This window comes from Neofelis nebulosa, chromosome 2, assembly GCF_028018385.1.
Source record: "Neofelis nebulosa isolate mNeoNeb1 chromosome 2, mNeoNeb1.pri, whole genome shotgun sequence".
NCBI classification, from domain to species: domain Eukaryota; kingdom Metazoa; phylum Chordata; class Mammalia; order Carnivora; family Felidae; genus Neofelis; species Neofelis nebulosa.
Genome location: NC_080783.1, coordinates 81,659,269 through 81,686,531, shown reverse-complemented (window position 1 = coordinate 81,686,531; position 27,263 = coordinate 81,659,269). Strand labels below are relative to the sequence as shown.

The 27,263-nt window shown below is 37.1% G+C and overlaps 1 protein-coding gene across 5 annotated transcripts in view; it reads right to left on the bottom strand.

Annotated features, from left to right (window-relative positions):
• The window catches only part of MMADHC (metabolism of cobalamin associated D), a 37,560-nt gene extending 26,367 nt beyond the window's left edge, over positions 1-11,193 (bottom strand). The window contains exons 1-4 of one of the 5 annotated variants that reach the window (XM_058715321.1): positions 11,103-11,180; positions 10,822-11,017; positions 10,510-10,569; positions 5,776-5,920 (exon numbers count right to left, since the gene is read on the bottom strand). In XM_058715321.1, coding sequence (XP_058571304.1) covers positions 5,776-5,920; positions 10,510-10,518 — 154 coding nt within the window. In that variant the 5' untranslated portion in view covers positions 10,519-10,569; positions 10,822-11,017; positions 11,103-11,180. Of the gene's footprint in view, positions 1-5,775; positions 5,921-10,509; positions 10,570-10,821; positions 11,018-11,038 lie in introns of all 5 variants that reach the window. The other 4 variants (XM_058715320.1, XM_058715322.1, XM_058715323.1 and 1 more) reach the window with 4 other exon arrangements.
• Between the last annotated feature and the right edge of the window lie 16,070 nt (positions 11,194-27,263).

Sequence of the window (27,263 nt, the reverse complement as noted above, 5' to 3'; positions counted from 1 at the left end):
ATATATTAAAGAGTTGATTATGTTTAAATATTTATCAAAATACTTTTGAAATTTGTGACAGAATATATGTGTTTTATGAATGCTTAATGTTACAGGATTTGTAATTCTGATTCAGTGAAACTATACATGGTATTGAGATATCATCAACAACTACACAGACTCTCCTCAGTTCATGATGGCTCCACTTGGGATTTTTCGACATTACTATGGTGTAAGAGCAATACACATTCAATAAAGACCACCACTGAAATTTGAACACTTCATTATACATCAGGCTTTGTGTTAAAGTGAGTTTGCCCAATTGTAGGATAATGTAAGTGTTCAGAGCACGTTTATGGTAGGTGAGGCTAAACTATGACGTTGGGCAGGTTAGTGTATTAAGTGCATTTTCAATTTATGATATGCTCAATTTACAATGGATTTATCTGGACATAATGCCGCTGTAAGTCAAGGGAGATCTCTAATGTGATAGGAAAAGATCTGTGTTTTCTGTTGGTGACAAGTCACAGGACCTGCTAATCACACAGGATGTGTTGTCTATATTCACAATGAAAAGAAATGTTAAATTTCAGTTGAATGTTAGTGAAAAGAAAAATGTAATGTTTTCCATCCAAATTTATTCTATGCATGGACCCCACGTTCAGAAAGCCTGCGGGTAATGTCTTCCAAAATTTTGTATCAACAGTGATTATTTACTGGTATTGCATGCTTTGGGGCTCCTACTATAGTATCCTTGCAATTTTCAAAGTAGACTGAACATTCTTTACCAAATGAGCTGATCTACATTTTGTTGTCTAACATGATGGAAGGCTTATTTCTGAGTCACGTAACACTAAGGCAGGTGGCTCTCTTCCATAAGGTAATTCAAGGGCCCAGACTTCTTCCATCTGTGTCGGCATTAGCATCTAGGGCCTTGCTGTTATCTAAATTCTGCTGATGGAAGGGGAAGAGGGTGTGAAAGGAGCACTCCAGCTTCTTAGAACACTTTGGCCCAGAGTTGGCACACAGCAGCACCACCCACACTTCCTTTGGCAAGAATCAGTCACATGGCCCCATCTGGGTATCACTTCCTGGTAATGACTTCACACAATGGAATGGAAAACACGAAATTTGGCTGGACAGTAGCTGCATCGACCACGATCAAGTTTTCTCTTACAACTTTTATACGGTAGAGTTGAGGGATAGTTTTCCTACATATTGTACCATCCCTCACATTCCTGAAATGAACTCTACTTGGGTTTGGAGGATGATGGTTTTTCTAAATTGTTGAGCTGGATGAGCGGAAAGAAAGACAAACAAAACCAACTGGTAGCTCTTGCTCTGTGGATGGAAGCACCTAAGCTACAAACCTAGGAGTCATCTTTGAAGTGTCCTTCTCTTTCCTCCTCAAAGGTACTCTATCAGCTACGGCTTCCTATTTATTTTACCTCCTAAGTACAACTTCAATCCGGACTGCCCCTGCCACATCCTCACTTCAGACCCTCATAAATTCTCTCCTGGATGACTTCTATAATAGCTTTCCGACTAAACATTCGGCCCGTAGCTTTGTCCCTCGACTGAGGCCATTTTCTCTACCAATATTCTCAAATTTTAAAAACTTCACACCTCTGTAAGTGAACAAACTGGGCACACATCTCAACACATGCACTCTGACGTCTTTAGAAGTCATGCATGTTTCCTCTTTCACCATTACGTCAGTCATAAAATGTATGACATGGAGAGATTAAAACATAAATACAAACGGGAGTTTAACGTGATCTTCTCCATCCAGTGGATTACTTCATACACACGTGTATCGGTCTGAGTTCCATCAGGATAAGGGAGGCCACAATATTATGGGACTAAGGGGATAACTCAAGACTTAGTTTACCTGAAGGAGGGAGAAGCTGGGAAGTGAAGGTCCGTCAGCAGGGGTAGTCAGAGGGTCAGAGAAACAGTGACTTCCTCAACTTGAAGTGGAAGAATTGGGGTTTATAGGCGTCTGAGAAGCAACAGGTCTGACCACAAGGACCACTGTGAAATGGGAGCTTCTGCAGAGGTCTCCAGCATCAGCTATGTGGGACCACACCTGTGACTCCCACAGCCTTCTGGGTATAGTGGGCTGTGCTTCACCTGTGCCTGCTAAATCTCGGCAAGTTCCCCTCATCAGATAGCTAATGCATAACTACTGGGAAGGCATTAAAGGGAAATCTACTTCCCAGCCTTAGGACACGTGAGACACGATGGTGCCAGCTGACAACAAACAATCCAACACAATGTACTTGGAATGCAGCCACTTCGGGTTGGAGACAAATACTCTAATCTGGACTGAGAGTGATTATTCTAAAACGCACCAGATTTTGTCTTACTCAAAATCCTTCTGTAGTTTCCTTTTGCCTCCAGTAGGAATTTTTTTTTTTTTTTTACCTCCAGTAGTTGTTAATGATTTTAGCCTTGCCAACTTTTATTCGCATACTTATGTACAGGCAAAAACAAATCAAATATAGTTCTTATTTTAAGCCTTGGCTGAACAGCGAGAGAGCACTGGAAGCCTCTTCTACACCCTCAGAGCCCTGCAGTTTGTCCAGAATGTCCAGAGCCCCATAGGACCTCTGTGGACATCACCATCCTAAAGGGTGACATCCAAAGTCACCAGCTTGGTGCATAAGGCCCTCTATCATCTGCCTCGTGCCTACCTCTTCCGTTTAATTTTCTCATAGCCTCAGGCCACCCTGCATGCTAGCATTCCCAATTTAATTATTCATAACCTCAAAGCTCCTCCTTGGCATATGTGCTCCCCTTTCCTTGGAATGCTTCTCCACCTTGTCTGTCAGGTATATTCATATTCACAAATCATCCCTACGTGCAGATCATTTTTCCTCACCCTAACAATCTCCCCGCTGTGAGTACAACATTCATTACAAAGGAGGACTCCAGAGTGGTGTCATGAGTTGAGGAGGCATGGGTTGAGCTTGCTCAGAAATTTTCCCTGAAGCATACAGCATCTACTATCTCCATCTTCATTTCTCAATATGAGTACTTTGAAAAATATAAAGATGGTGTAAAACTTCAATTTTGGTGTTGTTTTAATAACATACAGTTTCACGTGTGTGTGTGTGTGTGTGTGTGTGTGTGTGTGCATGTGCGTGTGTACCGGATTTTGTGAAAATCAAGACCCTTTTTGAAACTTCTCATTGTAAGATATTTAGCCTTTGCTGGAGAAAAACTGAAAATCATTACAGAAATGACAAAACAAGCATTCCTTCACTCCGATATTGATAAATTCATATGACAGCATTTTCACGCCAGTCAGAATGGCTAGACAAAAAGAAATAAGTGTTGGTGAGGATGTGAAAAGAGAACCCTTGTCCTCTGCTAGTAGGAGGCAAATTGGTGCACAGCCACTGTAGAAAACAGTGTGGAGGTTCCTTGAAAAAGATTAAAAATAGAATTACCAATCTAGAAATTCCACTTTGGGTATTTCCTCAAAACAAATGAATGTTGAAATTAATAAAAGATATATGCACCCTGATGTACAAAACATTATTTATAATAGATAAGATAGCGAACAACTTAAGTGTATACTGATAGTAAATGAATAAAGAACATGTGTATGCATTGAGTATACACACGATAGAATAAATCATCCATAAAGAAAAGAATGAAATCTTGCCATTTGTAGCACAGACGGATGGACCTGGAAGATACACATCTCAGTGAAATAAGTCAGACAAAGGACAAATACCACATGATTTGCATGTGAAACATAAAAAAACAAATGAAGAAACAAAATGCAGAAACATACTCAAATCCAGAAAAGTGGTGGTTTCCAGAGAGAAAGTGGGTAGTACTATAGGCTAATCAGGTATGAGAGAGTAAGAGGTACAAACTTTCAGTTATAAAATAAATTAAGTCAGAAGGATGAAAAAGTAAGGCATAGGTACAGTCAGTAATACTGTAATAATATCATATGGTGATTGATGGTAACTCCATTTGTGGTAAGCATTGTATAATGTTCAGAAGTGTTGAATTACTCTGTTGTACATCTGAAACTAATACAATATTGTAGGTCATTACACTTCAATAACATAGGCAATAATTTCCTTATTATTGGCTATAGAAACTTTTTTCTAGATATGTCTCCTTGGGCAAGGGAAACAAAAGCAAAATTAAACTATTGGGACTATACCAAAAGGAAACAGTCTTGCACAGTGAAACCATTAATAGCACGGGGGGGGGGGGGGGGGGAAGTAACTTACTGAATGGGAAAAGATATTTTCAAATGATATACCTGGTAAGGGGTCAATATCCAAAATATATATATAAAAAACTTAACACACACACACACACACACACACACACACACACACACAAAGACCCTATTAAAACAGGGGCAGAGGTCCTGAAGAGACATTTGTCTAAGACACATAGATGGCAGACACATGAAAAAATGCTCAACATCAATAATCATCAGGGAAAGGCAAACCCAAACCACAATGTGATATCGCCTTATCCCTGTCTCAGAATAGCTAATATTAATAATGCAAGAAATAACCTGGGCTGACAAGGATGTGGAGAAAAAGGAACTCTCACACACTGTTGGTAGGAAACTGCATTCTTATAATGCAGCCATTGTGCAAAACAGAATGGAAACTCTTTAAAAATTTAAAAAACGAGTTATCAAATGATCCAGTAACTGCAATACTGTGTATTTACCCAAAGATAATGAAAACACAAAAGAAAAAGACATATGGACCCTATATTTAATGCAGCATTACTTATAATAGCCAAGATATGGAAATAATCCAAATACCCACCAACAGATGAACGTATAAAGATATGATATACATACAAAATGGAATATTACTTAGCCATAAAAAATAATGAAAGCTTGCCATCTGTAGCAACATGGATGGATGTAGAAGGTATAATGTTAAGAGAAAAAATTCAGTTAGAAAAAGACAAATGCTATATGATTATACTCATGCAGAATTAAGAAAAAAGGGGACAAACAAAAATAGTCTTTAATACAGAGAACAAACTGGTGGTTTCCAGAAGGAAAGCATGTGTGGGGGAGGGGTGAAATAGAGAGATCAAGAGTATACTTATCTTGATGCGCACTGAGAAATGTATAAAACTGATCATTTTACTGTATACTTAAAACTAACATACACTCTGTTAATTATATTCCAAAAAAAAAAAATCCTTCCTCTTTTCTACATTAAAGAGAACTAGTTTGAAGAACAAATTTTTGTGAGATGACTAAAATATAAAAGAAACAAAACGGTCTCAAATAAAAAGAATAAACTGGTGTTTGCCAGAGGGGAGGAGGGCAGGGCCATAGGTGAAATAGGTAAGGGGGATTAGGAGTACATTTATCTGAAGACGGTGTCATATAGGACTGCTGAATCATTATATTGTACTTCTGAATCTAATGCAAGTATGCAAATCATATTTCAATAATATATGCATGTGTATATATACACAAAGTACCAGCTAAATTTAAGAAATTCAGCAAATAATTGATAGTAGTTTATGGGATCAAAAGATTTGTTTCAGTCAGGACTAAGTGTGTTTACAATAGAAACTACAGTTCAAGAAAATAAGTTTTAAAAACCAAATGTATTCTTTTTTTTTTTCATTGTAGTTCTCCAATATAAATATGTATACAGAGCTGATTTTAATGGCATAAACTTAACCTTGTAAGATTTGTAAAACCTCAAGAAACATTACAGAAAGCACAACTCAAAACGTTCTGCAATAATTATATGTAAATCAATAATAAGTTTTACTTACATATATCTGGAGGTGTAGTGGCCACATGAGACTCATCAGAACCTGAAGATCCTGCAGTTGAAAAGGCTTTGGGATTGACCACCCTTTTAACTAAAGAGCAAAATCCTGGGAGATAGGAAACTAGTCTGGCTCTATTACACAGCACCTAAGAATAACACAAAAATGAAAACTATTTGTTCTGAACATACATTTTATACTTCTAGACAATCTCTGGCAAATCCTCACACTGCAATGTATCTTTTAAAACCAAATTTTAGGGGCGCCTGGGTGGCGCAGTCGGTTAAGCGTCCGACTTCAGCCAGGTCACGATCTCGCGGTCCGTGAGTTCGAGCCCCGCGTCAGGCTCTGGGCTGATGGCTCGGAGCCTGGAGCCTGTTTCTGATTCTGTGTCTCCCTCTCTCTCTGCCCCTCCCCCGTTCATGCTCTGTCTCTCTCTGTCCAAAAATAAATAAAAAACGTTGAAAAAAAAATTAAAAAAAAAAAAACAAAACAAAAAAAAAACCAAATTTTATTCTATTATTGAGCAACTACCATTTGACAAGCATTATGTATATAATTTTAAAAAACAAGTCTATTAAAAAACAAACAGTAAGTTACTTTGTGTAAAAATATGTGGCCTTTCCAATAAAGGCCAGAATCAAGAGTGCCACATTAGAGAGAATAGGAACTTCTAAAAGTTGCCCTATTTAGGAACAATACTAAAAACGTAGTACAAATAAGATTTTTCCATTCTTAAGGACTTTCAAAACCTTTAGTACGTAGCTTTGTGGTACATTTTTTGCTCCTTTGTTCCTGGACTCTGAGGTCAGTTACAATGGGTGAACGTGTAAACATCTTTCACGCATAAACTTCTAGCAAAATACTTGGGTCAGAGTAATTTAATGCAGGGGTTGGCAAACTATAGCTGAATATAGCTTGCTGTTTTGGCAAATAAAGTTTTATTCTATCACAGCCACTTCCATTTTCCTCATGTATTGTCTATTGCTATTTTAACTGCCATGGCAGTTAAATGTTGCACATTTAACTGTTGTTAATGGCAGTTAAACAGTTGCACAGGGACTGCAGAAAGCCTAAAATACTTACTTATCTGTCCCTTTGCATTAACAAACTAAAATGCCAACTCCTTGTTTAGTAGGCAATATTTAAGAACAAATACCACATTATCTGTGAAATGCTATTAAAAGATTTGAACAATTAAGAGATCCTTGAAAGGGAGTAGGAAAAAAATTTCAGAGGATACACTAGGTTTTGAAGAAACAGCAATAAGTTGAGAAGGAAAGGGGCATTTCAATGAGTGACTTTAGGAACAGATGTATAGTCATAAAAGGTATTTTCAAAACAGTGAAAAGTTCAATGAGGATACATAGATAAGGGAATACAGTAAAAAACAGGCTTGAAAGTTAAGTTGTGGGCAATTATAAAACACTATGTATTTTACACAGTAAAGGACTTATTACATCAAGACAACAAACCAGAATTTTAATCTGGAGGCAGGGAAGAATAGTGTAAACTGATAAAAACAAGGAATGTTTTTAGGAAAATACCACTCAGGGCAGTAGGGCCTGGAGTGGGATTAGAGAGGTGGCATGTAAACTAGTCACCAGGATATTGAAATAGTGTAGCCATTTGATACTTTAGAATATTATCCCTTTCATATAGTATTCTGAAATTCAACCCAGGTATTCTGACCTTTTTTTCATCATAAATACAAGAGAATATCCTAACTGGTCTTTCTACCTCTCTGGCATAATTTCTTACTAGCTTTACGGTCCTTTCCCTTTTCTATTCTTTAGTCACATAAAAATATCTACCTAACATTTCCCATATTTTTCTGCCTTCTTTTATACTGCCATAAGATTTCTTCCCTTTTGCCTCTCCTTCTAGGTCTAGCAAATTTCAAGATCTGGGTAAAGAGAACCTCCTTTATGTGTCTCCAAAGTACAAGGCCTGTCTGAAGAGTATTCTGCCCACCTGAAAATTTAAGCACGCTCCCTTGGGTTAGCACCCAACCTGCCCAAAGAAACAAATGTGATAGTTATTAGATTTTAACCTACCAGACAAACTCAGACTTTTGGGTGTTTCTGTAATTGAAATTTACCTTTACAATTGAAGACATTTACATTTAACAGAATATGGCTCAGGATCTAAAGGCAATACAAATTTTGAATTCCAAAAATATTTTAGGCAAGGCCTCAAAGTAAAAGACTCAATAAAATATTATCTGAAGGGGGCAATATTAAATAGTAAATAATCAATGGATGTTACTGTTGGCTAGGTTCTGTGTGCTAAGTGCTTACATGCACTGTTTTACTTATTTCCACACCAGTTCCATATACCATTAACATTAAAGTATTAAATATTAAATTTAATATTATTTAAGATTACTAAAATATTATGTGTAATAATACATTGCTTCACAAGTAAAAAAAGGAAAAAGAAAGATTATCCAAATTATTTTAGCAACTGCCTAATACTATAAAGGATTATTTAAGCCTCTGAGTACCAAGGCCACTAATTCTACTTCGGTATTTTTCCTTGATGGTAAAGCTTTTAACAAAAGTTACAGTAAAATGTGAGTTTTGTTCCCAATCTAAGAAAATCTACTCACCAAGTTTCACTTTATTTAACCAAGTTTCATTTTAATGGCAAAATAAGCCATTCAGTATCTTAATTTATCCACTGAAAGAATAGCTGATGACAGTGCTAACGTGTTTCAAATTTCATCTTCTAACTTGTTTGATCCTCTAATTCTTTACTTGGCAGATTTTATGCCATTGGGTCAACTGGTAAATATAAGAACTAAAAGTGAGCCAATAAATAACTCAAAAATCAGAATAGTTTATTTTAGTATGAGGACAACTATGCATTTTATATGATTACTTCAAACCTAGGATTCTAAACTTGGGAAGATGACAGGCTATTAAGGTTTAATTCTAAAATCTTTATTAGTATAAAAAGAGAAACAGTCTTTTAGATACTATTTTAGGACTAAATCCTGCTTTTGGTCATGTGAGCAGAAAATATGGTCTATACCAAAGATCAAAAACTGGTCATCTAGGGAATTTATCTGTATCTGTCTACAGACATTTTTGTGTGATCCACAGTTAGAAGAAACTTGAATTGAATATCAACATTGAGAAATTGTAGATTTCCACAAAAAGCCCATATTTAGCACTGTTCTTGGAAACATGGAAGAGCTGGCAGCCCTGGATTCCTATTTTCAAATGGCACTGGTTAGCAACAAATCACCCTAGCTAAGGAAGGCTCCTCCCATCATCAGTAGTGAACACTGCAATTTGTCAAAATTCCTATCAAGGCATCCTGATTTACCTGTCCAGCTTCTGAAGCATGGACAACTCTTGCTATGTATGCTAAGTTGTTGAAGACAGACTTGCATGTTTCATTACTGACAGCCATTCAGCATGCATGCACACACAAATGCAGGTTAAACCTTAATATTCTATTCTAATTAAGGTTTCTCCTTTGAGAGTATCACATGCTTCTTTTACAACCTTCCCTCGGCTAGGTAAAAATTCACCTTAAAATGGGGTCAAGACTAGTGGTCTACTTTTATGACTTGTCCCTACTGTCACATCATTAGACTCTTAATATATCATGTTCAATTGCATTATCCTGGCTAATTACTGCCATATTAATCTTCCTAACACAGCTCTGCTAAAATGACCACAATTTAAAGAATCAAATCTAAATACTGCGACACTCAAGGCTCTCTATTATTTGATTCCAACTCCACAACCCAATGTTATTTCCCACTAATCTCTTTCACGTATCTTACATTCCACAAGGCAGAAATGACTTCTTGATTTCTGAAAGGGAGGGTGTCTTTGAACAGACCTCCTGTTCTTCCATTCAAATCTCCAATTATCTAAGTTTCACTCTTCTTTCAAAACTCAGATTAAATGCTTCCTTAAGTAATCCCAAACCCCTAGTTTCTCTTCTCCACAAAGCTTTGAACCTGCACTGTGTAATTTTTAAGAAATAATTACAATTGTTTTTAAGTTTATTTATGTCTTTTGAGAGAGAGCAAGTGTGAGAGGGGCAGAGGGAGAAAGAGAGAATCCCAAGCAGGCTTTATGCTCAGTGCAGAGATCGATGCGTGGCTTTGGAACCCCAAGATCATGACCTGAGCTAAAACCAAGGGTCGGACGCTTAACCAACTGAAGCACCCAGGCACCCCAATTACTTTATACTTTTTAATGCAGCTATTTCATCTATGTCTAGTGTCCCCCTATATCAACCCCTTATGGGAGGATATGTCTAATTATTGGAGAGTTACAATCAATAAATATTTCTGGTCTATGTGAATTATACCTCTTGCTCTCATTTTGCAGGATTTGGAAGGTTACTTCCTATACTGAAACTGCTAGAAAACTTTCACGTTAGCGAAACAAAAAAATAAAAAAATAAAAATAATAAAAAGCTTAAAAATAGATTCTGAATATTTCCTGAAATAATGTCTCTAAAAAATATTGGAAGGATGCTGGCACTGAATTTATTTCCAAAAATGAATCTGCAGAAACAAGTACATGTGTATTGAAGAGAAAGTTTTTTTCAAACTACCTTCAAAGCATACGAACAGAATTTCACACCCCTTCCTTCCCTTGACACTTTTCACAAGAAACATTACGCCACCAATGCCATAATTAAACCAAACCCTCCATTTCCTAAAAGTTCCCAAACCATTAATACCGCTTAAGAGACTAATTTACTCACAGTGGCCATTTCCAGCGGGGAGAGAGGGCGCAAAATACCTTTCCTTTCGTAAAGTTACTCCTGAGAACAAGGACAAAAGAGGCCAGTGACAAATTAAGCTCTAACAACACAAAGCTCAGGTAACGCTGACTATTCTATGCTTCTCTCCACCACCATTAAAGCTAAAGCTAAAGCCCAAGCTCTCTCCGTAACCCAAGAATGCCAGAATTGGTCTTCCCCTCCCCCTAAAGGGCACAGATCCCTGCCCAGAGGAGGCCGTGCTGCCCTCAGCCCTCCCGGTTTGTGCCCCCCACCCCCAAAAGCAACTCGGACCGGATGAGGGCGGGGAACGAGGAGTCGGTGACCCAGCCTGAGTCCCCAGCGTCGAAGCAGGTATATTAACACAGGTTCGGGGGGAGTGGCGGGGGTTGATAACAGCTCCAAACAAGGATTCAAGCGCCGCTGACAGTGAGGAAGCGAAAAACAGCCTAAAGACAGAGTGACAAGACTAGGGAGAGACACGGGGACCCTGTGGGAATAAAAGCAATACCGAGTGCTGTGGCCCCAAGACCAGCGAACTTGGAGGGGCTAACGCGGGCGGAAACCATCCGTACCAGTTACCGCCGCCGCCTCCAGCTGTCCCAGACCCTCGCTCTTTCCGCCGTCAAAATGGCGGCGGCGGCAGCAGAGGTAGCGTCGACGCCGGTAGTGACCAGGCTGAAGAAGTTGCTTCCGAAAACATCGATGCGAAGGATCGTCGCTTTGATGATGCGCACGCGCACAGTAAGTATGTAGAGCCTACCTTCCATTGGATAGTGGGCAAGAGCGATGTAGGAGGAGGAAAGGTGAGGCTGGGTGACGTGGAAGGAGGAGGGTTTCTGGTTTCGGTTAAGTGGCTCATTTCATTTCGTTCGGTTCCTCAACTCATTGATCTATTTAGTAGATTCCTCCACCCTAAGGCGTTTTTACTGCCCCCCAAGAGCTACAATTTATGGTTCTTTATATCACACTTGTTAATTTTGCACGAATCCCTGTTTTCGAGCATAGGGCACCTAGGTTTTTCTATTTGTGTACCAGGCATTAATAGGCTCAATAAATATATATCAAACGACTTATTTATAAACATTATGTAATTTTCATTTGTCAGTTGTGTGTTTTTTTTTTTTAATTAATTGAAGTCCATACTTTTTTCATGCCAGTATTTCTGGGTAAGTAATGTTAGATGAGTTACTTAGTCTCTTTTTGCTTTAATTTTCTCACCTGTAAAACGGGAATAATAACAGTGCCCCTGCCCCATACACTGTAAAGAGTAAATGAGTTTATATATAGCTAACATATAACTATACATATGCACACACACAGCTCAGAGCTTGGGACTCACAGAAAGGCTTCTAAGAAGGGACCACTGAGCTGAGTGTTGAAGTTACATACAACTCAATTTTTCGTGCCTCATAATTTCTTTTTGGCTTACTTGTACAGGTTATATAAGAGGATTTCTGGTTGAATGATTGTAAGCTTTTTGAAACCAGGAGCCATATGCTATTCATCTTTACCATGATAGAAATCATCTGTCAGTTACAGATGGGAGATAAAGGAGTCAGTGATCAACAGTATGGCAGGAGGCTGTCAGGAGTAACTTCATAGCAGAGGTGATGCTTGAACTGTATTCTGAAACATGAATGGGTGTTTTCCTGAATACCAAGAAAAGATGTGGAGGGGTGAGGACATTTCAGGCAAAGGGAGCAGTGTGAAGAGAGTTATGGAATCAAAAACACTGCACGCTTTTGGGGAGATCTACAAGTAATCAAGAGAATGAGTTTGACATAGGGGCTAGATCATAGTCAGCCTTCAGTACAATACTAAGATAGATGTAATTGGGAACAACGAGAAGCAATTGGGAAGATTGAAGCAGAGTCATGACATCATCAGATTTGTGTCTTGGGAAGATCCTCTGGCTGCCATTTAGAAGATAGGTTGGAAGGGTGTATGATGATAACTCCTGAATTTTTGACTTAGGATACTTGGTGAAAGGTGTTGCTTTTGCTGTATTGGGAATTCAGTAATATTAATATCTGTGGAATGTATACTATGTAGTGGCACTTGGATAGGGATTTTCCTATTACCTGTTTTAATTCTCATGAAAATACAGAAAATGGAGGTACTATTCTCATGTTAAATATGAAGAAATTAAAGCAGAAAGAGGTTAAGTATATTTCCGAAGCTTCCAGAGCTGGATTTAAATCTAGGTATGTTAGGTTCACAAGTAGTGTTTTCTTTCCCATAGGTATTGTCCTCCAGGAGAACAGGTTTTTGGAGAGAGATGAAGACTTTAGTTTGGGATATCTTGAGTTTTAGGGTGCCTAAAGGGACATTCATGTGGAGTTGTCAATAAGTCATATGAAAGTAGCCTATTGCTCAGGAAAGTGGTTTATGTGAGAGACAGATATTTGAGGCTCATTGACACATGGGGGAATAGTTAAAGCCATGAAAACCCCTTAACATGAAGTTCAATGATGGGCTTTATGAGAAGGGAGAAAGGTCTGTGAAACTCCTGAAAATGCATGCACACTTTTGTATATTTGTATGTAGATTCATTTTCCCCCCTGTGGAGAGGGTGCATAACTTCTTCAGATTCATAAAGGAGTTCATGACTCTGAAAGTTCAAGAACTACTAGTGTAGAGTGTAAAGGAAAAGGGCAAAGCCAGAATACTAAGAAATATTAATTAAACGGGTAACAGATGACAAACTAGCAACAGAGACTGGCAAGTTTCAGTCAGAAGGTAGAAGGAAATCAGGAGAGAGTATTCTAGACATCAAGAATCATTGCTATTAGTGCTCAATGTTATTAGATGCTACAAAAAGGTCTTATTGAGGTCCATCTTATTTGGTAGGTCCAGCAACAGTGACTTTGCCAGAGAAATTTCAGTGGAGTAGGGTATGGGAAGTTGGAATTTTGATAACCGGGTATTCAGAGAATAAAACAGAAACTTCTTGAGGACAGAGACTTTATCTGTTTATTCACTGTATTCCTGGGACTTTCCTGTATTCCTGCCACAGAGAGGTGATCAATAAATATTTGTTGATGGGTTCAGCCCTAACCAATATCTGGTAGGAATTGGTGGACAGATAACCCAGGTCTCTTGCCCCTTAGATGTGAGGTTTCTAAGGAGTGTGTTTTACACTGGCCCCCAGAGCTTTCCAGTGGGGTTAAACTCTAGTTTTCCAAAGTAGTAACCTGCTTCACCACAGTCCCTTCCTTGGCTTTCTTCCCTGTCCCATCTCACTTCCCTATGCCCCTCAAATGTTCCCTGAGATTACCTCTAAAATACATTTCTTGGGGCACCTGGGTGGCTCAGTCGGTTGAGCGTCTGACTCTTGATTTTGGCTTGGGTCATGATCTCATGGTTCCTGGGTTTAAGCCCCACACTGGGCTCAGCACTGATGGCACAGAGCCTGCTTGGGGTTCTCTCTCTCCCTGTCTCTGCCCCTCCCCTGCTCGCATGCATGCACACTCACTCTCAAAAATAAATAAATAAACATTAAAAAAAATAAATATTTGTTGAAAGTTGAACAGATGAAGAAGTAGTGATTATTAATAACAAGCTACCATTATCAACAGCTGCTTTCTGTTGTTCTGTTTCCAGGCTCCATACCTTCTATCTACCCAACAGCTGGTCTGGGAGAGTAATAGTGTCTACACGGCAGAAGTGAAGAAACAGATTTAGGCTAAGCAAACTGCCTGATGTTATAACTACATGTAGTGGCAAATGCGAGATTAAAACAAGGCCTTGAGTGGCTTTGAAATCTCTGTGCCTTCCACAGCAATAAAAGTCAGAAGAAAAGAGGTGAGTAACTGTCTTTCAACTTATTTCAGTTTTCTTTTATCTATTTGCCTTCTCCTTTTCACTCTCTTGGATTGTTCTTATTCTTTGGAGACAAAGGAGGACCCTCACAGAACTGTAAAAATTAACCCATTCACCAGATTATGAGATTATTCAGAGGTCCATGTGTAATCCATCTCACTCTTACTGCTGCCTGCATTGATGTTTTTTGGTAAATATATGGCTTTTTATTCTAGAAAACACTAATTCTTAATAACAAAGATGCATACTTATGCAAACTAAGAAATATATAGTAATTACTAAGTGCTTGACCTGGAAAGACCGTGGTATTGTAGCTAGTTCTTTCTGTAAAGACAGTAGGATTATAAAACCAAAACACAAGATGAACTACTTTCTGCTCAACCAAACATATCGAAAGCACATTACAAGTTTGAAGACAACAGGGGCGCCTGGGTGGCTCAGTGAGTTAAGCGTCCGACTTTGGCTCAGGTCATGATCTCACAGTTTGTGAGTTTGAGCCCTGCATTGGGCTCTCCCCTCCCAGCGCAGAGCCACTTTGAATCCTCTGTCTCTCTCTCTCTCTGCCCCTCCCCAGCTCATGGTCTCTCTCTCTCTCTCTCTCTCAAAAGTAAACAAACATTGAAAAATAAAAAATAAAAAGAAGTTTGAAGACAATATATTGTGATATTTTAAGAAATGCTGCATGGAACTATTAGCTGATTGCAAGAAAACACTATGTAAAATGATAATAGAAATTTAAAAAAGGTATGGATAAAAGTAAAAGTATGTGAAAACTTGGTTTTTATTATTTGACTCAGTCACAGGACTCAACTGTTGAGAACACATCTTTTTAAGTTGCCCACATCAGTGATGCAATATTTGATACATTAATATAGGCATATATTTTAGCCATTTCTAGAAAACTTAAGCTTTTCCTGGAAACATCTTGTATGTTCTAGCCATCTCTTGCGAGGTGGCAATGCATGAATGTTATAGGGAATAAATGTTACGTGTCTCTAGGACAAAATGGAAGAGAAGCCGTCTACTTAATATTTTGATTTTTAATATGAATGTGATTCATACAATCACTGGACTTTAATTGTGATATGAGATGTAACAGTTACCTATGTGCTCATCTGTCTGTCTCTGTCATTACAATAGACACCATGATATTATCTACTTTGTAGATATATTTAGAAGACTATATGAGATAATCCACGTAAAGTATTTAGCATAGTGCGCAGCACTTAGTGTGCAATAAATGTTAGCTGACATCATCTTTATCATCATTATCATCATCATTGAACTCCTCTGAACTTTATATTTGTAGCTCTGCTTTCCATATATGTGCCCAGTCCTTGTCGGGGTGATACTGCCCTGGGCCTTCCTGTCTCTTTGGTAACAGGAAATAAATGGTCTAGAAAAGAACAGGCATGGGTTTAGGCAGGCCTCCCATCAGGATGTTGTCCTGCTTTGTTCTGAGCTACTTCTCCTTGAGGTGACTATGGCTTTTAGGAATCAAAGCATGTAGGCAGAACAGAGAACAGGGCAAGGAGAAGATTTAACCCAAATCTGTTTACCCACTGAGTGAAATTCATCCATTAAGGGACACTTTGTACTCAGGATCTAGGCTTTGGTGATCTGGCTACATAAAGAAGTGGAATTGGTTAGGTTTCAATTTGGGGGTATAAAACTACCTGGGAACTTGTTAGAAGGGCAGAATCTCTGGCTTCATCCCAATACTACTGCCCCAGAATCTATATTTTAACAAGATCTGTAGTGATTCATATCTACAACAATGTTCTCTTGCATGAGATTGACCAGGACGAAAGGGATGGTAGCACTGGGGCTTGTAGAATGTATCTTACTCCTGATGTATATAATCAGAATCTATGAGGTTTAGGAAGCTTCATTTAAGAAACTCTGCAGGGAATTTTTATGAGAACTAGAACTGGAGGGCCACAAGTAAAAGATAAAAAAAACTGTGCTGGGGAAAAGTGTAATACACACTATGAACACCAGCTGTCACTACTCTACAATTTAAAAACAAACCTGATCCTTAAGAGCCAAAGGAATAATTACAAGAGCATTTTCTAAATTTCAAATGTAAAGATCTAAATTTCAAATGTAAAGATCAGACTCTGGGTTAAACAGATTTGGATTATACTGTGGTTTTATTAAAGGTCTCTAGGACATATGAATGGCTTACAAAGAGTAGTGGTTGGAGATTTAGAAATTTTGGGTACGTGTGAATAAACTTACATCAGAAGAATAATGTCTCACGTACTTGGGGAAATAAAGTGATTGTATTATGGTTAAAAAAAATCAAACTAGGGGCACCTGAGTGGCTCAGTCAGTTAAGGGTCCGACTTTGCCTCAGGTCATGATCTCATGGTTTGTGAGTTCGAGCCCTGCGTCTGGCTCTGTGCTCTGTGCTGACAGCTCAGAGCCTGGAGCCTGCTTTGGATTCTCTGTCTCCTTCTCCCTCTGCCCCTCCCCCACTTGTGCTCTGTCTCTCAAAAATAAATAAATGTAAAACAAAATTAAACAAAAAATCAAACTGGACTCTATAGCTGAGAGTGTATGTAAGACAGCTCAGTGACTCTGAGAATATCTTCATTTTCCTGGCCTTATTTCACAGTTGAAAGTCTTATGTAGTGTCCACATGAACATTTTCTTTATTTTCAGATGTTGTACTATACTGGGAGATCTGGATTCAAGTTCTGCCTTTTTTGCACAGCTTCATGAGGATCACCATGACAATTCCTTAACGTCTGTGGGCCTTGAGACAGGCATAAAAATACTCACAGGGTTGTCATTAGGAGAATCCACATGATGTAATAAATGTGAAATGTTTCATAAATTTTAAGTATTAAATTCAGGGTATTATTTGAATGCTTACAGTCTTGGGCCTTTGCATAATATTGGTCTCTGGAACACCACAAAAACACCATTTTCATAAAAATGACTCCAGTTCTGCTAGGAACCTAGTTATTTTCTCCAACAAGTTCTTTTGTTCCATACCAAGTAGAATAGTCTGATAAAATGCAGGACACACAGTTGACTTTGAGTTTCAGATAAACAATGAGTAATTTTTTAGTATAAGCATGCCCTATATTTTACATGGCAATCTGACATATCTAACTCCAAGGCAAACTAAGAAAGTTGTCCCTTGTTCATAGATCTATATCTAAACCTCATCTAATTGCTCACATCTTCTATTTTGCCTGGTCAGAAAAAGTCTGACTCAGAGACAGTAATGTAGGTCTAAAAATGTTTTGAAAGAATTTACTGCCATCGAATAGCTTGCATCTTCAAAAATTGTCGTACTTCCTGTCTAGAAATGGCTTGCTTGGGCTTCTACTCTAAAGATTGCTTGAAAGGAAGTAGGGTCTCTGAAGTAATTAATCCTTGGATTTATTTTAATTTTTGTTATATTCTGTTATTCTGTTGATTTTTGATGATTCATTAACATATTTTTCTCCTTTCCATTGCATTGTTACAGATGAAGAAGGAGGGAAAGGGTGAATCCACAAAATGAAACAATTCTAAAGCCAGTCAAGTGTTTGTATTATGAACAATTTTGATGCATTTCTGATGCAACCCTCTCTTCCCAATTGTGTCTCATGCAGAAAATTATGGTCTCAAAATGTATGCACTCTAGAGACAGAATCCACACACCAATAATAGAGAATGATGAGAAGGAAAGGTGGAGAGACAGATGTATGCTAAGTGTCAAGAAAGAGTTCTCCTGGGAACAGTTTGCAGTTTCAAAGTACTTGAGGGTAATCCACAAAATGGGAGCTTCACTACAACAAAATAAATTCATTATTACACTTTCATGGGTATGCCCTGAAGTAGAATGAGGAATCACGCTAGGAATCCTGATGCGGTGAATAGCCAAGTCTAACAGGAAGCCCTTGGAAGGTGACTGCAGGAAAATGTCACCTTTGGGTTCAGCTAAGGTTAACATACACTTGCCTATGGACGCTAGGTGGCGATATATGACGATGTGCCAACTTTAGAATTTATGGTGGAAATGCTGAATTAGTGGGGGATGAGTTTTGAGATGAGTTTTTGTTTCCTGCTGTTAATGCAGAACCTTTCAATTTATGGTAGAATGTTATTTCAGCTGTGATCTTACGAAACTTCAATAGGGACAGGAACCATGTCAGATCCACCTCTGGGGATTTCCTTCTTTTTTTCCTTCCATCCTAGGACTGATTACTTCACACTTCTGCAAAGTACTTAATTAGTCTTATCAGGCATTCAAACTTGATACCTATGTCCAAATTTAGATACAGAGATGGTAAAGCTGTTTAATTGGTATTTGGGGCCATTAGAAGGATTCAGGAGAGCTGGCTGAGGCGCTTTGAGCCATGAATGAGGGTAAGGCTGTATTCCTGGGCTTTGCGTTCCTGTCACTAAGAATATTTGCCAGTCTGCTGACAAATTGCAATGGGGATATCCCTTGGACACACTGAAGACCCAACGTCCTGTCATTTGAGCAGAGCAGGCACTTTACCAGCCCACAAGGGTATCGATGCTTATATTACTCTCTGGTGTAAAACTTCCTATTTTATATGGTTTGATGATGTTCACTGATGCATGTTAATTAATTGCTTAAAGAAGCTTTTGTCCTTTTAAAATCAACAAAATCTTGGATTAGGTATATTTTTTTCTCTATTTTAATTTTTATTGATATTTCTGAGTTCCCAGGGAATTATATGGATATCAAGTGATCACCGAAACATTTTTCTGTATTGTTTTGGGAATTCTCTGCACTCTCTCCTGTATTTATGTTCTTTCTCCTGCCTGAGTAAAACGGAATAATTTAGTTAGAATTTGGGGATGAAATTTACCAAACCTATATTCTCAACAAAAATCTGGAATTCAAGTAATTTTTATGTCCTACTCGCTTCTGCCCCCTTTTCACTTTCAGCTTTATTTTCAGCTATCTTTTGACATTATCTGCCTACAGCTAAGTAGACTGCTTATTTCAACCTGAGTTTTCCTTATCAACAGCTGGTATTGTCACTTTCTCCCTCTCCCCCCACCTCTCTCTGTATATAGATATAGTTATATACATATATATGTATATTACTATTTTCTCTGTGTGTATGTATGTATGTGTGTATATATGTACACACATACATGTGTATATACACACACATACACACACATATATGTAGATGACTAGTTTTTCAGTATTCAGCTCCAAAGCATCTCCTTCATGAAGCCATGTCTGAATAATTCAACTAATCTGTTTTCCTGAACTCATATAGTATTACTCAGGTTAGCTCATAATTATAATCTAGTCTCAGTTGCTTTCTAATTTGTTTACATACATGCAAACACACATATACATGCAACTAACTAGGTTATGAGCTTTTTGAGAATGAGGACTGTACCTCAATGACTTCTATCATTATGGTGCATGTATATATATACATGTGGTGTAAAAAGTTGAATGAAATGTAGACCCTGAGCTATCAAGTAATTATGTTTCAATATAAAAATAGAGAATTACTCTTACAACTGAAGGTTGAACAAGAACACAAACCACCTCTCTGTGGGTTTTAGCTTCTGTGGAATCGGTTGGGATCCTAATGGCTGTCTAGAGCAAGAAGAGACTTGCAGAATTTTCTTTCTGAAGACTTTCGGGAACTACTTCTTAAAGTGATTTGTTACATTCTCATAGTTTTATGAGCTGTCATTTGTAAGGATACAAGCAATGGGTTCCTAAGGGGCCACGGCGGTTGGCAGTCTTTGGCCTGAGACAACAGATATGGCCTTTGCCAGTTCACCCTGTGGCCAAGGTCATCGCTAAGATACCGTCTTCTCAGATCTATCTCCTCTCTCCCATTGCCCTCCAAAAACAACATCACATATATAGGTATATGTGTGTATGTATATATATATATATATATATATATATATATATATATATATATATACATATATATATATATATATATATATTTAATAGATCTCCCATCTTTTGTCCATGTCTGTGATCCCAGATCCTAAATCATAGTAAGTGTTCGATAAATATTTGTTAAAATAGCTTAAACATTGATTTAAATTACTCTGTTGAAGTACGAGATCTCTGATAATATTGGATTGTGACACCTAGTATAAAAAACTTGGTAGATATCAAGGTAGATCTTATAAGAGCTAGCCTAAGCCTTATCTCTTTCATGACAAATTCCTAAGACCTGTGCAATCCTCTTTTCTCCTCCTTGTCCTTATTTCTCCTCCTGAATCTGAATTACTAAGTTATCTTTTTTAAAAATGTTGGTTTATTTATTTTGAGAGAGATCCCATGTGAACAGGGGAGGGGCAGAGAGAGAGGACATGAGAGAATCCCAAGCAGGCTCTCTACTGTCAGTACAGAACCCAATGCAGAGCTCAGTCCCACAAACCTGTGAGACCATGACCTGAGTCAGACACTTAACTGAGTCACCCAGGTGCTCCTGAATTACTAAATTATCTTATATCTACTGTTATCATATCTACATTGGGCAAGTGCCTAAGGTACACATCTGTAGAATGGGGTTAATAATGGTGTCTACCTATTAAGGTTGTGATGATTAAATGATTTAATATATATAAAGTACTTAGAACTTTTCCTGGCATACAATAGGTAATGGATTGCTGTTATTTATTATTATTATTGATATAAGATTGTTCATTGTTTTCTGTGCACACAGCCTGTCCTACCAACTAGATTATAAACTCTTCAGGGGCAAGCATCTTTCTTTTAATATTTTAGGATTTGTAATGTCCCTTTTTCATTAAAAATATTAATAATTTGTGTCTCCTCTTTTTTTCTGGATCCATTTGACTAGAGATTTATCAATTTCATTGCTTTTTCTCCTAGTAGTTTTTGGCTTCATTGTTTTTGTACTGTTTTTATGTTTTGTTATCTGCTCTTTATTATTTTCTTTTCCCTGCTTGCTTTTGGGTTAATTTTTCATTCTTTTTCTAATTTCTTAAGGTAGAAGCTTACTAATTGAGTTGAAATCTTTTTTTCTAATATAAGCATTTGCTATAGTTTTCTCTCTAACCTCTGCTTTAGCTAAATCCCATAAATTTTGATATGTTGTATTTTTATTTTTATTCAATTAAAAATATTTTCTATTTTTCCTTGTCATTTCTTTTTTATCCATGAGTTATTTAGAAGTGTATTGTTTAATTTTTGAATAATTTGGGATTTTCCAAATATCTCCAGCTCATAAATATCTCCTGTTTTTATTTTAACTCTTTTGTAGACATGAAACATACTTTATAAGATTTCAGTTCTGCTAAATTTATTGATACATTTTATTGACCTGAATATGATTGAATTTGGTAAATGTTCAATGTGTGCTTATAAGAGTTTGTGTATTCTGCCATTGAGTATAGTATTTTTTAAGTGTCTTTTAGGTGGAGTTAGTTGATAGCCTTGTTCAAATTTTCTATGTCTTTCAGACTTTCTGACTACATATTCTATTAATTACTGAAAGATAAGTGTCAATCTCCAAATATAAATAAGGTTTGTCTTTGTCTCCTTTAAGTTCTGTCAGTTTTACATTTTGCATCTTGAAGTTGTTTTAGTAAGTACATACAAATTTAGGATTATTATGTCATATTGATGAATTAATCCCTTTATCATTATGAAACATTCTTCTTTATTCATGACAATATTCCTTGTTCTGGAGTATATTTGTCTAATATTAATATTGCCACTCAAATTTTCTTTTGATTAGTGTTAGTAGGGCATATATTTTTCCATCCTTTTACTTTTTTTTTTTTTTACTTTTTTTTTTTTTTTAACGTTTATTTATTTTTGAGACAGAGAGAGACAGAGCATGAACGGGGGAGGGTCAGAGAGAGAGGGAGACACAGACTCTGAAACATGCTTCAGGCTCTGAGCTGTCAGCACAGAGCCTGACGTGGGGCTTGAACTCACGGAGTGCAAGATCATGACCTGAGCCGAAGTCGGCTGCTCAACTGACTGAGCCACCCAGGCGCCCCCCATCCTTTTACTTTTAAGCTATTGTGTCTTTATATTTAAAGACTATTTCTTGTCATTTATAAAATTTGGTCCAATATAGCAATCTTTGCCTGTTAATTAAAATGTTTAGACAATTTATATTTAATGTCATTATTCATGTGGTTGGATTTAAATTTACCTGTCTCGTTGTTTGTTTTCTATTTACCTCACTCATTTATGTTTCTTTTTCTTGTTCCTCTTCCATTCATGGAGATTGACTTTTTTTTTATAATTACATTTTATTTCCATTGTTGCATTTTATCTCCTTGTTTTACTTTTTACTATTTTCTCTTGGTTTGACAATATGTAACTTCAACTTATACTCTTACTTCAAATAATATTGTACCTTTTTACCTGTAGTATAAGAACTTTACAACAGTATACTTTCATCTCTTTACCCTTTGTGCTGTTATTGTCATATATTTTCTTCCACACATACTGTAAATTGCAAGCTACAGTGTTCCCATTTTTTTGTTAAACAGTCAATTATATTTTGAAGGCAGTTTAAGAAATGAGAAAGCTGTCTTATATTGCTCCACATATATATTATTTCTGGCTTTCTTCCATCTTCTGTAAAAGTTTAACTTTCTATCTGGTGTTATTTTTGTTCTGCCTAAGAAACTTCCTTTAACATTGTTGGAATGTAGTTTTGTTGGTGATGAATTCTCTTAGTTTTATTCATCTGGAAATGCATATTCATCATCATTCTTGAGAGATATTTTCCCTTTGTAAAGAGCTATGGGTAGACAGTTTTATTTTATTTTTTTTCTTTCAATACATTTGCTTGCATAGTTTCTGATGAAGAGTCTGTGGTCATTTTTCTCCTTATTGCTCTGTATGTAATATGTTGCAATGTATCTTATTTTTCTGAATGATTTTAAGATTTTCTTTTTATCCTTAGTTTTAAGCAATTTGATTATGTTGTGTCTTGACATGCAGTATCCTTCTGAGGATTCTACTTGATACTTTTTTTGTTTTCTTATTCTGGCTTATGGGAAAACAGATTATTCCTAGCCTCATGTGAGCCACAGCGTTTTTCTGACTACTTTCTTGTGGTTCTCTTCCCAGCTGTAGGCCATTTCTTGTATGAGTGCACAGATAAGTAACAAAAGTCTCAAGTGGGCCCCACTACAGATTTCCAGAATTCTTTTTTTTTTTAAATGTTTATTTATATTTGAGAGAGAGAGAGAGAAAGAGAGAGAGAGAGAGAGAGAGAGAGAGAGAGAAGCAGAGAGAGAGGGAGACAGAGAATCTGAAGCAGGCTCCAGGCTCTGAGCTGTCAGCATAGAGCTCAACGTGGGACTGAAACTCATGAACCATGAGATCATGACCTGAGCCAAAGTCAGATGCTTAACCGACTGAGCCACCCAGGCACCCCTCTGGAGTTCTTTTTTTTTTAATGCAGTTTTCTCCTCTGTAGTACTATGTTCCACAAGTTCTACCTTTCTGGTTAAATGAAGTCTGATTTGTGCTCCTTTAGCTCAGTGAAACTGCTTAACTCTGTGTTACTGCCTTGAAACTGCCTCCAGGAAGTAAGCTGGTGAATGTTGAGGTGTCATTGCCTGATTTTTTTTCTTCTCTCAGAGGTCAGAATCTTATAATGCCTCTAATCTAATGTCTCCAAGCCAATATTTCCTGTATTTTGTATGATTTTCCAGTTATTTATAACACAGGGGGTGGCAATGGTGCTAAATCCATCCTTTTTGCTCCATTTTGGCTTGAAGCAAGTGTCTGGACATACTGATGGAGATTGAAGGTCATTCTTATTTCTTGATGTATTGCATTAAAGACCAAATGAACCCTAAAGAGTTTATGATAGAAGAGAATAGCCAGTAAATTAATGATGAGGTCTGCTTATGTGTATGTAATCCAGTAGTTCACCCAAGCAATGTAAATAAAAGAATCACCAAGCTTCTTTGAATTAGAAAGTTATTTGAACTATGCATCGACTATATTGGAAAAATATCATGAAATGTAGAATCGTTTTCTTCGACAATCTCTGCAAGATCTTAGAATTTTAGAGTACTGCTTTCTTTATTTCAGGTGGAGTAATGGAAGTCCAAAGAGGTCCTTACCTTTCTCTCTGGCAGACAATTGGCAGGGAGGGCCAAAGTAAAACTAATATGCCAACTACCTTAATAGTTTGTGTACTGGTATAGGTAAGTGAAAGGCAGCTTTAATCTCCTGACTTCAAATTAGATTATATGCTTAACTTTCTACTGGATAAACACTTTATTGCCTTTCAATTCATTTTGTTTAAAAACTGCTCTTCCCTGAATTTTGCTTTGGTATATTGCTTTAGCTTTGGCATAAATCCCTAAAGATTCAGTGCAAAATTTAGTATCTAAATCTCCCTTAAAAAAGAGCCTAGCATTTTTATGAACATAATAATACCATTCAGAAATGATACAAATGTACACACATGAATATATGTACATAGCTTCAGACTCTATAAAGGATTATAATTTTCACATTTTCTTTTTATTAGTCTTTTAAAGTGCCTTGAATTATCAAATGAAATTACTCTCTGTTATTGTGCACTTAGAGATATTTTTCCAGGAAATAATATGTAAATTCTTTGCTTCCTCAGAGTTTGCTATGGTTTTCCAATATTATGAGGAATAACACATTGGGGAGATTTTTTTGTTTTGTGGCAGTTTTAGCTATCTTAAAAAAAAATGGTTCAAATCCCCAGTTACGATATCGTAGTGTTAAATAATTTTTTAAATGTTGTGCAAAATCATCTCGGGATTAATAAAAACATTTTCTTATGTTGGCTAATTGCAAATTTTAACCATGATTCTTAATAAATTTCTCTTTCACATGAATTTATAAATACTAATTGTAATGAATCTGCTTTTCTAAATCAAAGGAGCCATTAAAACCGAATGGTTCAATTTATTTAAAAATGTTTTTTTTAACATTTATTCATTTTTGAGAGACAGAGACAGAGGGTGAGTGGAGGAGAGGAGGAGAGAGGGAGACAGAATCCAAAGCAGGCTCCAGGCTCTGAGCTGTTAGCACAGAGCCAGACGCAGGGCTTGAACTCAGGAGCTGTGAGATCATGACCTGAGCCGAAGTCAGATACTTAACTGACTGAGCCACCCAGGTGTCCCTACAGGTTTATTTAAAAAATGAATGAATAAGGAAAGCTTTTTAGCTCCTTAAGGTGCTATTGCTGTCTTTATAGAATGTCAAGAAAGTGATCGGTCTTCCTTTGATTAGGCTAATGCCTTCTCTTTCCTTCAAATTTCTGGAGACTTTTCACTTGATAGGGAAAAAAAAATGAGAAAGCTACAGGGGCAGTGAGAAATAACAGCTAAAGATTTCTGAAGTATTTGATGATAGAGAAATGGGAATGACTCAGCTAGCCATTGCACCCAGAATTTCAATGTGTGGGCTGTGCTCCTACAGTCTTAACATGAGCTGGTCCTGATGATTAATGTAAGATTCTAGGTTTGCACATAGGTAAACATAAAGATGTTAGTATGTTTAACAAAAACAAATACTCATAAACAGGAAGAACAATGGGATTTTCAGTAGCTTTCATACTGTTGCTCTTTATTTTACTTGACCATCCACCAGAAAACATGGACAGATGATATGAAGTTTTATTTGTGTTTAAAGATTATGTTTTCTTGTGTTAAATTGAGAATAGTTTTTCTGTGAGGAGAATGTCGTGAGCTGAATTGCAGAAAGTAGTTCAAAACTTAACATATACTTTGAAGATAATTTCTTCACTCCAGGACTACTTCTGAGGAAGTTTTTACATAAAGTTAAGCTCAAACATTTTCATATTGCCTGATTATCAACACACAATCCCTCTGTAAATAAATACTTAGGTAAGTGATTTCCATAAATTGTTTTCTTTAGCAGCATCTCTTATATGCTCAACATAGTACTATAAGTATAGGAATACAGACTGCTAGCATTTACAAAGTCAATGAAAATCATTTAAATGAAAAATATTTTTAGCACTATGTTTGACTTACTACTCTGGAGGATGTTGATTTAATGCTTGTCCACCACCTGTCTTGACTATTCTCAGTCCACTTCCGGTCCCACCTACCTCCCACAATGGCTGTTTGATTAGGTGTGTAGTCAAGGCTTATATTTTTGTGACTATGTAATTGTTAATTGTGGATGAGCTAAGTAGTGTACCATGATCAGTTTTCTTTTCCTAGATGACATTTTGTTCTCCCTGAAGTTGATGAGTCTGGTTTTATTGTTTTTGTTCGTTTAGTGTTCTATGATTTTATCCCTGTCCTAAACGAAACTCTTCCCTAATTGTGGAAATACCATCACTAAACTTTCAGGTTTCTATCAGATTCAGCTTCTTGAAGGAATCTCTCTGATACCTTTCACTTATTCTGATCATAGACCAGTTGCTCTCTAGCCCTGTTGCACAGCTGTCATCCTGGGATTTTCCTTCACATGCCTCCTCTTTCCTATAGTATATCTTTGCTTCCTGAAATCTGTATCTTCTCTTTATTAGTTTACTCTCTTGTATCAGAGGAACAAGTTCTCCAGTAGCTTTTTGAGAAGGCTTGAATAGCAATGAAAACTTTTCATGTTTTTCTACCTTTGGAAATGTCCTTATTCTATCTTCACATATTGTCATGTTTACTGCTTATGGAGTTAGAGAATGCAAATAATTTCTCCCTCAAAATTTTGAAGACATACTTCCATTGTTCTTTTTTAAAATTAATTTGAGAGAGAGAGAGAGAGAGAGAGCGCACATACACACGCATGCATGTACACGCGAGCAGAGGAGGGGCAGAGAGAGAGGAGAGAGAATCCCAAGCAGGCTCAGCACCCTCAGTGCTCAGCCCGATGGCCTGGATGCAAGGGTGGATGCTAGGCTCGAATTCACAAACTGTGAGATCATGACCTG